This window comes from Perognathus longimembris, chromosome 17, assembly GCF_023159225.1.
Source record: "Perognathus longimembris pacificus isolate PPM17 chromosome 17, ASM2315922v1, whole genome shotgun sequence".
NCBI lineage: Eukaryota > Metazoa > Chordata > Mammalia > Rodentia > Heteromyidae > Perognathus > Perognathus longimembris.
Window position 1 is genome coordinate 36,160,692 of NC_063177.1, and position 14,372 is coordinate 36,175,063.

Sequence of the window (14,372 nt, forward strand, 5' to 3'; positions counted from 1 at the left end):
GCCAATTGTTCTGTGATGAAAGACAAACACTGCATCTCTTTAATCCAAATAGAACACTAATTGCCTACTTTTGTAGGAACTAAATGGAAGACCAATGATTTGGTCAGCAAAATAGCATAAAACAAATGTAAAGTCATTTAATCAATTGACTATTGAATTAAAGAAATATATTTAACTGATAAATTGTTAAATACAAATAAAAATACAACCTAAGTATGTACCTTATTGCTGTGCAATGTACTTTTTTAATAACAAAAATAACTATCTAGTAGCCATCTACTAAATTCAGATGAATGGCAAAACAATAATCCCATTCTACATTTTAAAAATCAAATCTCACACACACAAAAATCTCAAAAATGTTGACTTCAGTGGCTATTTATAACAAGAGCTTAGTGCATGAGAGTCTAACAAATCAAAGATATGGTATGAGTAATTACAAATTATAACAAATTTTTTATCCTCTTTTTCTAAACTGTCATTTCAAGTTCTACATAGCATTGACATTTGACATTGACCAAAACGTTTCTGACATTCTCAGTCTTGACATATTCTTCTAGGTGATCTTAAAGTCAAATGTTCATCTTCTATAAATATGCTTTTTGGAAAGGTCCAAAGTCACTGGGTGTACATGTCAACAGAATAGATGAATGACAAACTATAGGTTGTTTCTACACAATGTTTGTCTGTAAAATAATTAAACTGACTTCATTTGTCTCAAAGTGGTTCTGAAAATAAACATCTTCAGACCTTTGTAGCTAAGTTATCACTAAAGACTGCCATATTCTTAAAGCAATCATGGTGGAAACCAATAACAACTGGAATTCAATTAAGGAGACATCTGTAGTGGCCATTAAAAAATATATCAGACATTTGTGAATATCTGAAGAAACAGTGAATACCTGTTTGTATATGTGGTGCTGGAAATAAACCCAGTGCCTCACTAATGCTAAGCAGGCACTTAACCATTGAACTAAACACTCAGATTCAGTCAATATTTTAAACACAATGACAGAATCCTGGGATAGTAAATTTAAGTCCAGCGAGAGAATCAATAGGAACTCTTAAAAATTGACACTAAAGAATTAAATGACACAATCTTAAGAACACAAATTTAAAGTTAATTATCTATTTCTTTAGGAATTCACTGATTTTTTAAAGCAGATGTCTTCATGTTGTAAAATTCACAGGAAAAATCTAATAGAGTTAATTTTTCACTACCTTTAATGGGAATTGACGGAATTTTACGTTAACTCCACAAATGAAATTGGCCTGTTTTCACTAAATCAAATGTTAAAATGTTTTAAAATATAACTTATATTCATGGTAAGTATACTTTCAATTTTTTCCTATTTGGAACAAAAGTGGATTTAAAACTCATAACTAAATAAGAAAGGCTGCTTACACTTTTACTCGGTTTTAAATCTCCAAGGCCATCAAACCATAACAAGATATTGATAGTGACCACTTCCAAAAAGTGGCATACTAAACAAAATACAAAGTATTGGAAAGGATTATTACCTGAAATTCAAACAAAACACAAGTTAAAGTTTTAAAAAATCATTAATAAATTCAATTAGTGTCACATTATACAGTACTAATCATAAGTATTTTCTAGTCAAAATAGAATTTTAGGGCAAGCAAGGAGAAAAATACTTGTTGACAATTTTAACTTGTTGAATTACTACCATGATGAAATGACCACCAGTTGTTCTAACTTTATACCTATTCACACAAAAAATTTAATTATTTCTTCAAACTAGGCATCATACTTCAATATCTAGTGTACTTATCTACTCGTGTAGTAAAGTTAAAATATAATAATCTGATTTATAAATTAAACAAATAAACGAGAACATCTTAAAACTAGAGTAGATCTTGATAGACTTTAAAAAGAAACTTAATAAGCCTACTAAATGCTATAAATTAAGGACAATTTATATAGAAAGAGAGTGAAAATCTTGCTGTTGGGACAAGATCTCTTCTTATCCTGTTTCTCAATCTTTAAAATGCTTTAAAAAAAAATGCTAGTGACTCTCCACATAAATGACACTTCATATACCGCTCAGGAGGCTCTGATCTGAGCCAATCTATGACTGAAAGTAGTGCTGTAGCTCAAGTGGTACAGTGGTAGCCTTGAGCCAAAAAAGTTCAGGGACCACGCCCAGGTCCTGAGTTCAAGCACCAGGTCCTGCACTTCCCCAAAAAAGACACTTTATAGGACCATTAAGTAGTGATTCTACAGTTGTTGTTAGACCTTCCAATAATTATAGTATTGTACCCATTCTAGAACAGTGTCAAAGATGGTGTATTATTTAGCTATAACATAAAGGTTGTTGATGTCATTAAAATATGTTGATATTTATTTTATTATCAGACAAAACATTTCTGCAATCTGTTAATCTGAAAAGAGCCTTTAGATTTAGTTATTTTTTAATTTTTAATTCACAAATAATTATATACTTAATGGGTAAGAACTTGAACTCAGGGCCACAGTTCTACTTTGGGTTTTTTGGTGGTTAACTGGAGAAAGAATCTCATGGATTCTCCTGCCCAGGCTGACTTTGAACCATGATCTTGTCTCAGCATCCTGAGTAGCTTAGATTATAGGTGTGACTCACTGGCACCTGGCAGGAACTCATTCTTCTTTTTATTTTTTTGGAGTTCGTCCTGGGGCTTGGCCTCAGGATCTGGACACTGCCCATAGGCTTTATTTTATTTGCTCTAGACCAGCACTCTGCCACCTGAGCCACAGCTCCACTTCCAGCTTTTGGAGTCTCATTGATTTTCCTGCCCAGGCTGGCAAGAACTGTGATCCTCAGAACTCAAGCCACCTGAGTAGCAAGTATTATAGGTATGAGCTGCCAGCACCCAGCAAAAGCAACAATTTTTAAAAGGAGAGAAGAGGAAGCCTGGGGATATAAAAAAAAAATTAGTGTTGAAGCACTTGCTTATCATGTGCAGGCCCTGGGTTTAATCCTCAATACTGCAAAAATACACAAATGAATAAAAATAAAAAGCATAAAGCTAGAAGTATAGATTGTTTATATTTTCTTACTATGTTATTTGCCAAACATAAGTGAAGCACCTTTGTCAGTTTACAAAGTCTGTCAAAATTAGGCTAATATAGTTAAATATATGCTTACCAAAACCAAAATAATACATTGTTTTAATATATTGAATGCTTTTGTGTGTTGTTGTTACTAAAGTTCAAAATCAGGGCCTTGAGTTTGCTAAGCAGAGGATCTTCCGTTTAAGTTATATCCCTAGACTTCTTTTGCTTTAGTTATTTTTCAGATATAATCTCAAGTTATTTGCCAGGGTCAGCATTGGATCTCAATCCTACTTAAGCCTCTGGCATAACTGGGATGATAACTGGTATCACCATACCCAGTCACTGGTATAAATGGACTCCCTAATTTATTTATTTATGTATTTATCTATTTATTTATTTATAAATAAATAAATTTTGGCCTGGACTAGCCCTGAACCACAACTCTCTATTTCCACCTCCCTAGTGGCTAGGATTACAGACTGGAGCCTGTAACAAGTACATTTGATTTCTTTACATAAATGCATCATCTTTAACTTTTTTGATAAAATATATGGCTGTATTTCTTAGTGCTAAACAACATTTATTAAAGCAAAACATGCTCTTTGTTTTCTCAGTACTGCGGCCTCAACTCAGAGCCTGAATGCTGTTCCTAAGTTCTTTTGCTCAAGGCTAGTGCTCTATCACTTGAAGCCATAGCTCTACTTCTGGTTTTCTGGTGGTTAATTGATGAGATGAGTCTCACAGACTTTCCTGCCCAGCTTGTCTTTGAACCTCAATCCTCAGATCTCAGCCTCCTGGGTAGCTAAGATTACAGGCCTTGAGCCACCAGCACCCAACCATGCTCTTTTTTTTTAATGATTGCTAAGTTTATATGCCTTCTTGAGCTATTTGTTTACTTACTGGTGCCAGTTCTGGGGCTTGAACTCAGGACCTAGACACTGTCCCTAAGCTTTTTTTTGCTCAAGGTTAGCACTATGTCACTTGAGCCATAGCTGTACTTCCAGTTTTTTGCTAGTTAATTGGAGATAAAAATCTCAAGACTTTCCTGCTCAGGCTGGCTTGGAACTACGATCCTCAGATCTCAGCCTTGTGAGTAGCTAGGATTATAGAGGCACAAGCCACCAGCGCCCAGCTCTTGGAATATTTTTAAAACTCCGTGTTTTAATATTACATTCCTACCTACTTCACTTATTTGTGGGTTTGTTTGTTTTTTAAGTGTGGAATGAGGTTTAAACTCTGGACTACAAGCTTGCTAAGCAAGTGCTTTACCACTAATGTCACATTCTCAACCCTTTTGCTTTTATTATTTTTCCATGGGGTCTTGCTTCTACACAGGCTTGTCTGGACAATGATCCTACTTATGCTTCCTGAGTAGTTGAGACAAAAAAATCGACTGGGAATATGGGTTCAATCCCTCAGTACCACATACACAGAAAAAGCCAGAAGTGGTATTGTGGCTCAAATGGTAGAAGACTAGCCTTGAGCACAAGAAGCTAAGGACAGTACCCAGGCCCTGAGTTCAGCCCCAGGACTGGCAAAACAAACAAAAAACAAAACAAGTGCCACCATGTTCAACTTTTTATTGGCTGACAGGGCATTTTGTTGGCTTTGTGTGTGTGTGTGCGCACGTGTGCTAGTCCTGGGTCTTGAACACAGGGACCTGGACACTATCTCTGAACTTTTGTGCTCAAGGCTACCACTCTATTACTTAAGCCATAGCTCCAACTACCAGCTTTTTGGTGTTACTGGAGATAATTCTCTGCCCAGGTTGGCTTCAATCTGTAGTCCTCAGGATCTCTCAATAGTGAGGCAATGGCACCCAGCTTGCAAATAATTTCATCTGCATGATTCCTACTTGATCATATATTACTTCTTCATTTTTCAATTTTTTTTTTGCCAGTCCTGGGCCTTGGACTCAAGGCCTGAGCACCATCCCTGGCTTCTTTTTGTTCAAGGCTAGCACTCTGCCACTTGAGCCACAGCACCACTTCTGGCCATTTTTTGTATATATGGTGCTGGGGAATCGAACCCAGGGCTTCATGTATAGGAGGCAAGCACTCTTTGCCACTAGGCCAAATCCCCAGCCCCTTCATTTTTTCAATTTTAAGGCTTTTTTTCTTTCTTTTTTTTGGTCAGTCGTGGGGCTTGAACTCTGGGCCTGGGCACTGTCCCTGAGCTCTTCAGCTCAAGGCTACCACTTGAGCCACAGCACCACTTTCAGTTTTCTGGTGGTAAACTGGAGATAAGAGTCTCATGGACTTTCCTGCCTGGGCTAGCTTTAAACTGCGATCCCAGATCTCAGCATCCTGAGTAGCTAGGATTACAGGCGTGAGCCACCAGTGCCCAACTTTCATTTTTTTAGATAGTTAAATTTTCTATCACCTTGAAAAGCTGCCAATATCTTTACTTTACTCTCACACAAATTCAGTTTGGCTAAGCACAGAATTCTAGGCTGAAACTCATATTCACTTAGTATTTTGAGTAAGCAGTAACTCTTAAGTGTCTTGTTTCCTTTGTTCCTGATCAAAGTCTACTGTTACTCTAATTTAAAACTATGAAGATACTGTGCCAACTTTTTCTTCTATCCCAAATATAAACAAACTCTCAGAGAGCCTCACTTTATTCAAAATTCTAAAATTTGCTTCTACAGTGTCCAACTTTTAACATTTTAGTCTTTTTTTTTTGCCAGTACTGGGGCTTGAACTCAGGGCCTGAGCACTGTCCCTCGCTTCTTTTTGCTCAAGGCTAGCATTCTACCACCTGAGCCGCAGCACCATTTCTGGCTTTTTCTATATATGTGGTGCTGAGGAATTGAACCCAAGAGCTTCATGTATGTGAGGCAAGCACTCTACCACTAAGCCATATTCACAGCTCACTTCCATCTTTTTTTCTATATATGTAATGCTGAGGAATCAAACCCAGGGCTTCATGCATGCTAGGCAAGCACTCTGCCACTAGGCCACATTCCCTGCCCTGGTTTTTTTTGTTGTTGTTGTTTTTTGGTTTTTTTAAGTGCCAGTATAATGGTTTGAACTGAGAGCTTGGGCACTGTCCCTTTGTTTTTGTTTTGGGCTTTTTGTTTTGTTTTAACTTAAAGCTGGTACTCTACCATTTGAGCCACAGCTTCACTTCTAGCTTTTTGGTGGTTAATTAGAAGCAAGAGTCTCATGGACTTTCCTACCCAGGCTGACTTCTAAATATAATCCTGAGATCTCAGCTGCCTGAGTAGCTAGGATTACAGGTTTGAGTTGCTGGCATCTGACAACATTTTAGTCCTCGATAGTGGTGTGCCTCTGCAACTGAAGGCTCCTGTCTTATCAAAATATTTTTCTTCTTCTTTTTTAAACTATTAGTAATGGGGCTTGAACTCAGTGCTCAAACTTGTACTGAGCTCTTTCAGATAACATTAGGCATGCTACCAATCAGAGCCATGCCTTCAATTCTACCCTGTCCCCTTGCCCAATTAATTGGAGATAAAGAGTTTTTCCAATTTGTCTGCCTTGACTGACTTCAAACCCCAATTTTCAAACCTCAGACTCCTAAGTAACTAGGATTATAATAAGCAAAGCCCACTGGAATCTAGTTTCCTTTCAAGAGTCTCACACTTATGCAAGGCAGGTACTCTACCACTTGAGTAACAACCTCTTTTTTTTTAAGGTAACAGAAAAGTTGGATTGGGGGGGGGGGTGTTGTGTGTGTTGGTCCTGGGGTTTAAACTAGGGCCTAGGCACTATCCAAGAGTCCCATGGACTTTTCCTGCCTGGGATGGCATTGAACTACAATCCTCAGATCTTAGCTTCCTGAATAGCTAAGATTACAAGCATCAGCTGCCAGTGCCCAGCAGGGAAGGAACTTTCTTATTTTATGTCTTTAATAAATTCTCCTCACTATTTTTGCCTTCCCTTTTACTAGATGGATGTTTGTTGTACAGGAATGATCTCTAAACCTTCTATATTCTATTTCTTTGTTTTTCCCACTGCTTGTAGAAGATTCTCAATCTCATTTTTTAAAACTTTTATCTTTGTTCTTAAATTTACCATATTGTAATTTCCAAAACCTTTTACTCTAATTCTTCCTATGTGATATCTGTCTGTCCTTGTTTAATGAATATTAATGCTGGTATTTCTTAACTTTGTAAGGCTATTAACTAGATTTTTGTTTGTTTGTTTCTTCTAACTTCCTAAACTTTTTATACTTAATGCTTTGGTTTTAGCTCTACCTTTCATATTAGAAGTTCTTTCCTCAATGTCAGGCAATTGCTGCCCCAGTGACTTTAGGCTTGGTTATATTACTGGCTTTGGTCAACAAAATGTGAGTTGGTATCAGATGTGCCCCATTCATGAAGAAGCTTTAAATGTGACTTTATGGTTCAGCTCTCTCCCCATCCCTGAGTGTGGCCATCTGCCATGTTTAAGAATAGCATGCTGCAGACAGTGCCTACTCATGGTCCTAAAATGAGAAGACTTGTGAGGTGAAGGGAGCCCAGTAGAGCTGGTAAAACGGCTACAGGCATTCAAGCAGTCCTGGTAACCCACATGTCAGCAAAAAATACTGTGGTAAATCATAGCTCTATAATCTCATTTGTAGGCTAACTTGTGAATATATTCTCTGTGTGTGGGGGGGGGGGAACATATGCATGCATATATATATATATATATAATTTCTGGAAGGATTTACTAGACAATGGAAGTAAAAGGGGTCTCAGTTTTCACATTACTGAATATATTCTTCAGTGTCTTTTAAGATATGTTCAATGCAAAACATTTACATAAAAACACTTCCAAAAGTACTAAACATGATATGAGCTCAATTTTTTTCTGAAAGTACTTCAATATAGAGAAATAGATTCTCAACATAAAAAAATTAAAACCAAAAGGTATACATGAATGAAAAACACCAGACATTGTTTCATTTGTGCCATCTTAAAGATATGAATCATCAACTTGACTATGTAATTTCATATTGTTTCAACTTTATATTATAATGATTACTTCATAGTGTTATGAATTCACAGGTTATATAAATCTTTTGCCTGTTTAAAACTTCAGCTAACTTAACAAAAACTGGTTTTGTAATCACTGTTAAATATATATATATATATAACATTACTAGAGGGGTTGGGGATATGGCCTAGTGGCAAGAGAGCTTGCCTTGTATACTTGAGGCCCTGGGTTCGATTCCCCAGCACCACATATACAGAAAACGGCCAGAAGTGGCGCTGTGGCTCAAGTGGCAGAGTGCTAGCCTTGAGCAAGAAGAAGCCAGGGACAGTGCTCAGGCCCTGAGTGCAAGGCCCAGGACTGACCAAAAAACAACAACAACAAAAAAAAACAAGAGTACTAGGGAAAAATAAAATTAATAATTAAAAAATAAATAAATAAAACATTACTAGAAAGCTGAGTATCGTTTTACACATTTAATGGTCATTTGAATTTTTTCTTTATGAATTATCTATCATTTACTACATTCATACTGATTTGCTGAGTAATTTGCATATAATTTCTCCTACTATATAAAAAAGTCTTCTATATTTATTGTGCTTTTTTTGGCTAATAATAATAACGTATCAACAAATCTTTTCTTCCTTAACCTCACAAACATAAAACATGCACATCAAAATAATGTGTGGAGAGCTGGGAACATGGCTCAAGTTACAGAGTGTCTGCCTTGCAATAGTAAGCCAAAGTCCCTGAGGTGAAACTGAAGTTTCTCAACACAACAACAACAAAACTTAAGAATCATATACTAAGCATTCACATCCAAACTGGGATTCAATCAAAAGATAAAGCTATATAAATGTTTAAGGCTATTTTTGTGTGTGTGAGAGATTCTTCTATTTATACTTCTTCCTGCACAGGTGAGATGACAGATGCATACCACCATATCTAGCTTTTTATCAGTTCAAATGCCTGGGTTAGCCTTAAACTGAGATCCTCCCAATTTCAGCCTCCTGAGTAACTGAGATTATAGGCAGGAGCTACTGGCCCAAGTGATAAATTATTTTTCAAAAGCTGAAACTGGAAACAAAGTATTTTATTCTACAACAGAACGCTCCTTCAATTTTTCTGTTTTGTTTGCTTGAGAACATTATATAGTAACAGTAAGTGCAAACTTTTTTTTTCCATAACACCAAATTCCTAAAAAAAAAAAAAAATCAATCTTTTTGTGTCCTCCAAGTGGAAAGGAACCTTCCCCCCCACTCCCCACCCAGTTATGGTAATGGTGTTTGAACTGAGGGCCTTGTGCTTGATAGGTAGCCACTGTACCACTAAGACACACCTCCAGCCCAGAAAAGCCCTTTCTCTATCTGCTAACAATAAAGGGAAAAATGACATGCAACTAATTTATTTGGACAACTAAAATGCTACTACTTGTGGAATTTTACAAAACCTACATCTCTTACCTGTTTGAAGAGTACTAGGAAATGACAAGGTGACTTTTTCATCTTCATTTTGATAGTTAAATCCTGTAGCATGTATTTCTAGGAGAAAAATACAAATGTGACTTGACTGATAAAACATCCATACTACAGTTAACATTTTCAAAAGTGAAAATTACTAAAATTAAACTTTTTTTCTTCTTTTGGTTGGTCCTGGGGCTTGAACTTGGGGCCTGGACACTGTCCCTGAGCTCTTTTGTTCAAGGCTAGTGTTCTATCTCTTGAAGCCACAGCACCACTTCCAGTTTTCTGGGGATTAATTGAAGATAAAAGTCTCATGGAGGGCTGGGAATATGGCCTAGTGGCAAGAGTGCTTGACTTGTATACATGAAGACCTGGGTTCGATTTCCCAGCACCACATATATAGAAAACGGCCAGAAGTGGCGCTGTGGCTCAAGTGGCAGAGTGCTAGCCTTGGGCAAAAAGAAGCCAGGGACAGTGCTCAGGCCCTGAGTTCAAGGCCCAGGACTGGCAAAAAAAAAGTCTCATGGAATTTTTTGTCTGGGCTGTCTTTGAACCACGATCCTCACACTTCAGTCTCCAGAATGGCTAAGATTACAGGCAGGAGCCATTACCATCCAGATGAAATATTTGTAATTTGGCAAATCAAGTTTCTATTAACAAGAATGTCATTTCCACTTAACATATTTTGGGTTATACTACCTAAGTGAAATATATTTATGTATTACATTATTTAATTAATTGTATATATGTATGTATTATACACAGTCAGGTGCCAGTGGCTCACACCTGTAATCACAGTATTCAAAAGGCTGAGATAGGGGTTGGGAATGTGGCTTAGCAATAGAATGCTTGCCTAGCATGCATGAAGCCCTGGATTTGATTCCTCAGCACCACATAAAGAGAGAAGGCTAGAAGTGGCGCTGTGGCTCGAATGTTACAGTGCTAGCCTTGAGCAAAAGGAAGCCAGGGACAGTGCTCAGGCCCTGATTTCAAGTCCCAGGACTGGCACAAAAAAAAAGAGGCTGAGATAGGAAGAGTGCAGTTCAAAGCCATCCTGAAGCAAGAAAGTCCATGAGATACTTATCTCTACTTAACCACCAAAAAGTGGAAGTGAAGGTATGGCTCAAGTGGCAGAATGCTAAAATTGAGTACAAAATCTCAGGGACTGCACTTGGCCCAAGTTCAAGCCCTAGGACTGGCACAATAATAACTGTTATTATAATTATACATTCTCTATAAATTCACAAACTTTTGGTGATGTAAAAGAAATGATGTTATTACTATTACAAGAGTGATAAACTTTTCTTTTTTTTAATTTAGATTTTTTTGAGACAGGGCTTCACCCTGTGGCATACCACATATGCTTCATTTTACTCTTTAGGTGCCTAATTTTGCTTTTGCCTCCCAGCTCAGGGTCTTAAACTCAGGAGCTGGATATGCTATCTCTGAGCATTTTTGCTTAAGGTTGGCATTCTACCACTTGAGCCACAAATCCACTTCCAGCATTTTGGTGGTTAATTGGAGCTAAGAGTCTCAGGACCTTTTCTGCTCAGAATGGCTTCAAACTGTAATCCTCAGATCCACTGCCTGAGTAACAAGGATTATAGTCATGAGACACTGGCTTCTGCTCTTTCTATGCTGCACTCCTCTAGGCGGCAACCTAAAAGAGCCCAGCACTGGTGGCTCATGCCTGTTATCCTAGCTACTCAAGGTTGAGATCTGAGGATCACAGTTCAAAGTGAGCCAGGCCAGTAAAGTCCATGAGACTCCTATCTCCAGTTAACCACCAGAATACTGGAAGTAGTGCTGTGGCTCAAAGTGGTAGAGTGCTAACCTTGAGCAAAAAGCTCAGGGATAGCACACAGGTTCTGAGTTCAAGACTCACAGCCAACAACAAAAATTTGTGCTGAGCCCTGTGAATGAACCAAAAGGTCCTCCAACTTTGTATCTGTATTCTTTGACCTGAGCTATTCACTACTGCAATCACTTTACAATCACCTTGGGTATCAAGAAAGAAAAGAAAGATTTCACTGATAAACACCTGATTCTTTTCCTCTTAAAAGACAAGTTGTTCCTGTTCTCATCCAATGGTAAAGTGATAATGATTCTCCAGAATTTATTCCTCCAAATACAGTTAGAGTCAAACAATAAGAGTCAAACCAAGTCACACTTGGGACTGTTTTAACTATGCATACCTTTCTCATCTCCAGTTCCAATTCTCACTACCTAACCTGAAGCCACTGCTAGAACCTGGAAGATGGCTGAAGATGTACTGAAGTGCTTTTGTTTGATGACTGCAGTGCAATCAATTTCCTTTCTCTGATCTTTACCCTGTACGTTATTTGGTGTATTGGGGCAGTGGCCAGACCTAACTTGGGACTTCCTGGACTTTAGCCTGGGATTTAAAAATCCAGTGGCTATCTTTTCCTGGGGGGGAGGAGGGCTGTCCTGGGGCTTCAACTCAGAGCCTGGGCACTCTCCCAGAGCTTCTTTAGTGCAAGGCTAACACTCTACCACTTTAGCCACAGCACTACTCCCAGCTTCTTTTATTTAGGTGAGATTGGGGAAGTGAACTCAGGGCTTCATGCATGCTAGGCAAGCACTCTACCACTAAGCCACATTCCCAGCCCCCAGTTGCAATCTGATTCAAGGACATTTTAAAGATCTAATAAGTTGTCAAGATTTTGGTGTTGAAGATATAGCATGATGTTCTGTCCCCACAAATAAGATAAGAACTCAAACTAAGAAAAATGAATCACATGAACTTCTGGTAAAATTCTTTGGTTTTACATTTTATACAAATAAAAAGGACCAGAACACATTGTATGGATTACAATAAGTCTTTATTTACTGTCTCCCTTGCAGTGAGAAAAGACTGATTCAAATCACTGGTACTTTACTGTGTTTAGTTATTGAAACCTTAAGGAAAGGACTTGTGAGCCAAGTTCAACCCATTCCAAATGAAAACACGGCCAAAGTAGATTTAATAAGCATGTGAGAAGATACTCAGCATCATTGACATTAGGCAAATTTGAATCAAAGCCACAATGAAATACCACTTCAGATCCACTAGAATGACTTGTGATCAGCCTGGGCAAAAGCAGATCCTACCTCAAACAAAATACCAGTCATCTCAGCTACTTGGTAGGTGTGGCTAGGAAGACTATTTCAAAACTGGCATCTGACATAAAACAAGAGACCCTATCTAAAGGCAAATTAAAATAGCACTGGAAACATGTCTGCACAAGACTTGCTCCCAAATGTTCGTAACATTATTTATAGTTGCTCCAAAGTAAAATCAAATATTTGAGCGTCACCCAAATATCCATCAATTGATGAATATTAAAATGAGGAGTCCAGAAGGTTGAGTCCAGAAACTTAAATGGTATCCAGTAAAAAGAAATGATGTATTAACATCATGCTACATAGTGATAGATTTTGAAAACATTACACTGAGGTAAAGAAACCATACACAAGAACCCATATATTCATATAAGTCCAGAACAGACAAATCTAGAGAGACAAAGGAGGTTGTAGAAGGTTGGAGGATTGAGGGAAATGAACAATGACTAATGAGTACTTTGCTTTTGGAGTTATGAAAATGTCTAAAATTGATTCTGTTAAACTCTAGTAATATACTAAAAAAAAAAAAAAAACCCACAACACTGAGCTGCATATGCTTTAAAGGAGGGATACACTGTATGTGAACTATATTATACCTTAATAGGTAAACAGGATTTCAAAATCACTGCTTCAGGCTGGGGATATGGCCTAGTGGCAAGAGTGCTTGCCTTGTATACATGAGGCCCTGGGTTCGATTCCCCAGCACCGCATATACAGAAAATGGCAGGAAGTGGCACTGTGGTTCAAGTGGCAGAGTGCTAGCCTTGAGCAAAAAGAAGCCAGGGACAGTGCTCAGGCCCTGAGTTCAAGGCCCAGGACTGGCCAAAAAAAAAAAAAATCACTGCTTCAAACATGTCTTTTTGCAGCTAAAATCTGTACAAAGCCAATGAGAAACTGTAATTTCTTTTTCTTTTTCTTTTTTTTTGGCCAGTCCTGGAACTTGGACTCAGGGCCTGAGCACTGTCCCTGGCTTCTTTTTGCTCAAGGCTAGCACTCTGCCACTTGAGTCACAGTGCCACTTCTGGCCATTTTCTATATATGTGGTGCTGGGGAATCGAACCCAGGGCCTCATGTATATGGGGCAAGCACTCTTGCCACTAGGCCATATCCCCAGCCCCCGAGAAACTGTAATTTCATATTTATTCACTTCGACAGTTCTGGGACCTGAACTCAGGGACTTGCACTCTTTTTTTTTTTAAATCATATTTTATGAAATTATATTGTGAAGTTTATTTACAATTACTGAAATATGGGCTTAAATTATTAAACCTTTCATTCATCAATTGCTTATTTGAATTGGCCCCCTTAGAGACTCTCACTCTTACATGTCTCCACAGCCCAGCTTTCTGTTGGTTAGTTGAAGATTAATTCTCAAGGACTTTTCAAGGCCAAAAGCTGACTCAAATTGCAATTCTCCATACCTAAGCCTCCTGAGTAGCTATGATTATAATTTAAATTTTTTAAGAATTTTTAATCACTCCTCAAACCAACTTTCATTTTATAAATGAAGGATATGAGGTACATAAAAATTAGACTTCAATCCTTTCTACTCCTATTGCCAAAACTCATAAGCTGTCTTCTAAATTTAAACAGAATCAAGATTTAGAATATTCAAAATTGTAATAAAATCTCTACCAAGAACAAGTATAGCTTCTGTTGGCAAAAACTCAAAACATGCTCTAACTTGAGCTCAAGAATAAAAAATCATATTTAGCCTAAAAGGAAATGCAAAACATAAGCTCATTCCTTAAGAAAGTCCTTTTTATTTTCTTTCTGGATTTCATTCAGTTG

The 14,372-nt window shown here is 37.7% G+C and overlaps 1 protein-coding gene across 3 annotated transcripts in view; it reads right to left on the bottom strand.

The window, feature by feature from the left end:
* Positions 1-14,372, bottom strand: part of Npepps (aminopeptidase puromycin sensitive) — a 75,813-nt gene that overhangs the window by 36,908 nt on the left and 24,533 nt on the right. For 2 of the 3 annotated variants that reach the window (XM_048365089.1, XM_048365090.1), the window contains exon 3: positions 9,459-9,536. In XM_048365089.1, coding sequence (XP_048221046.1) covers positions 9,459-9,536 — 78 coding nt within the window. Of the gene's footprint in view, positions 1-1,405; positions 1,512-9,458; positions 9,537-14,372 lie in introns of those variants that run through there. The other variant, XM_048365091.1, reaches the window with a different exon arrangement.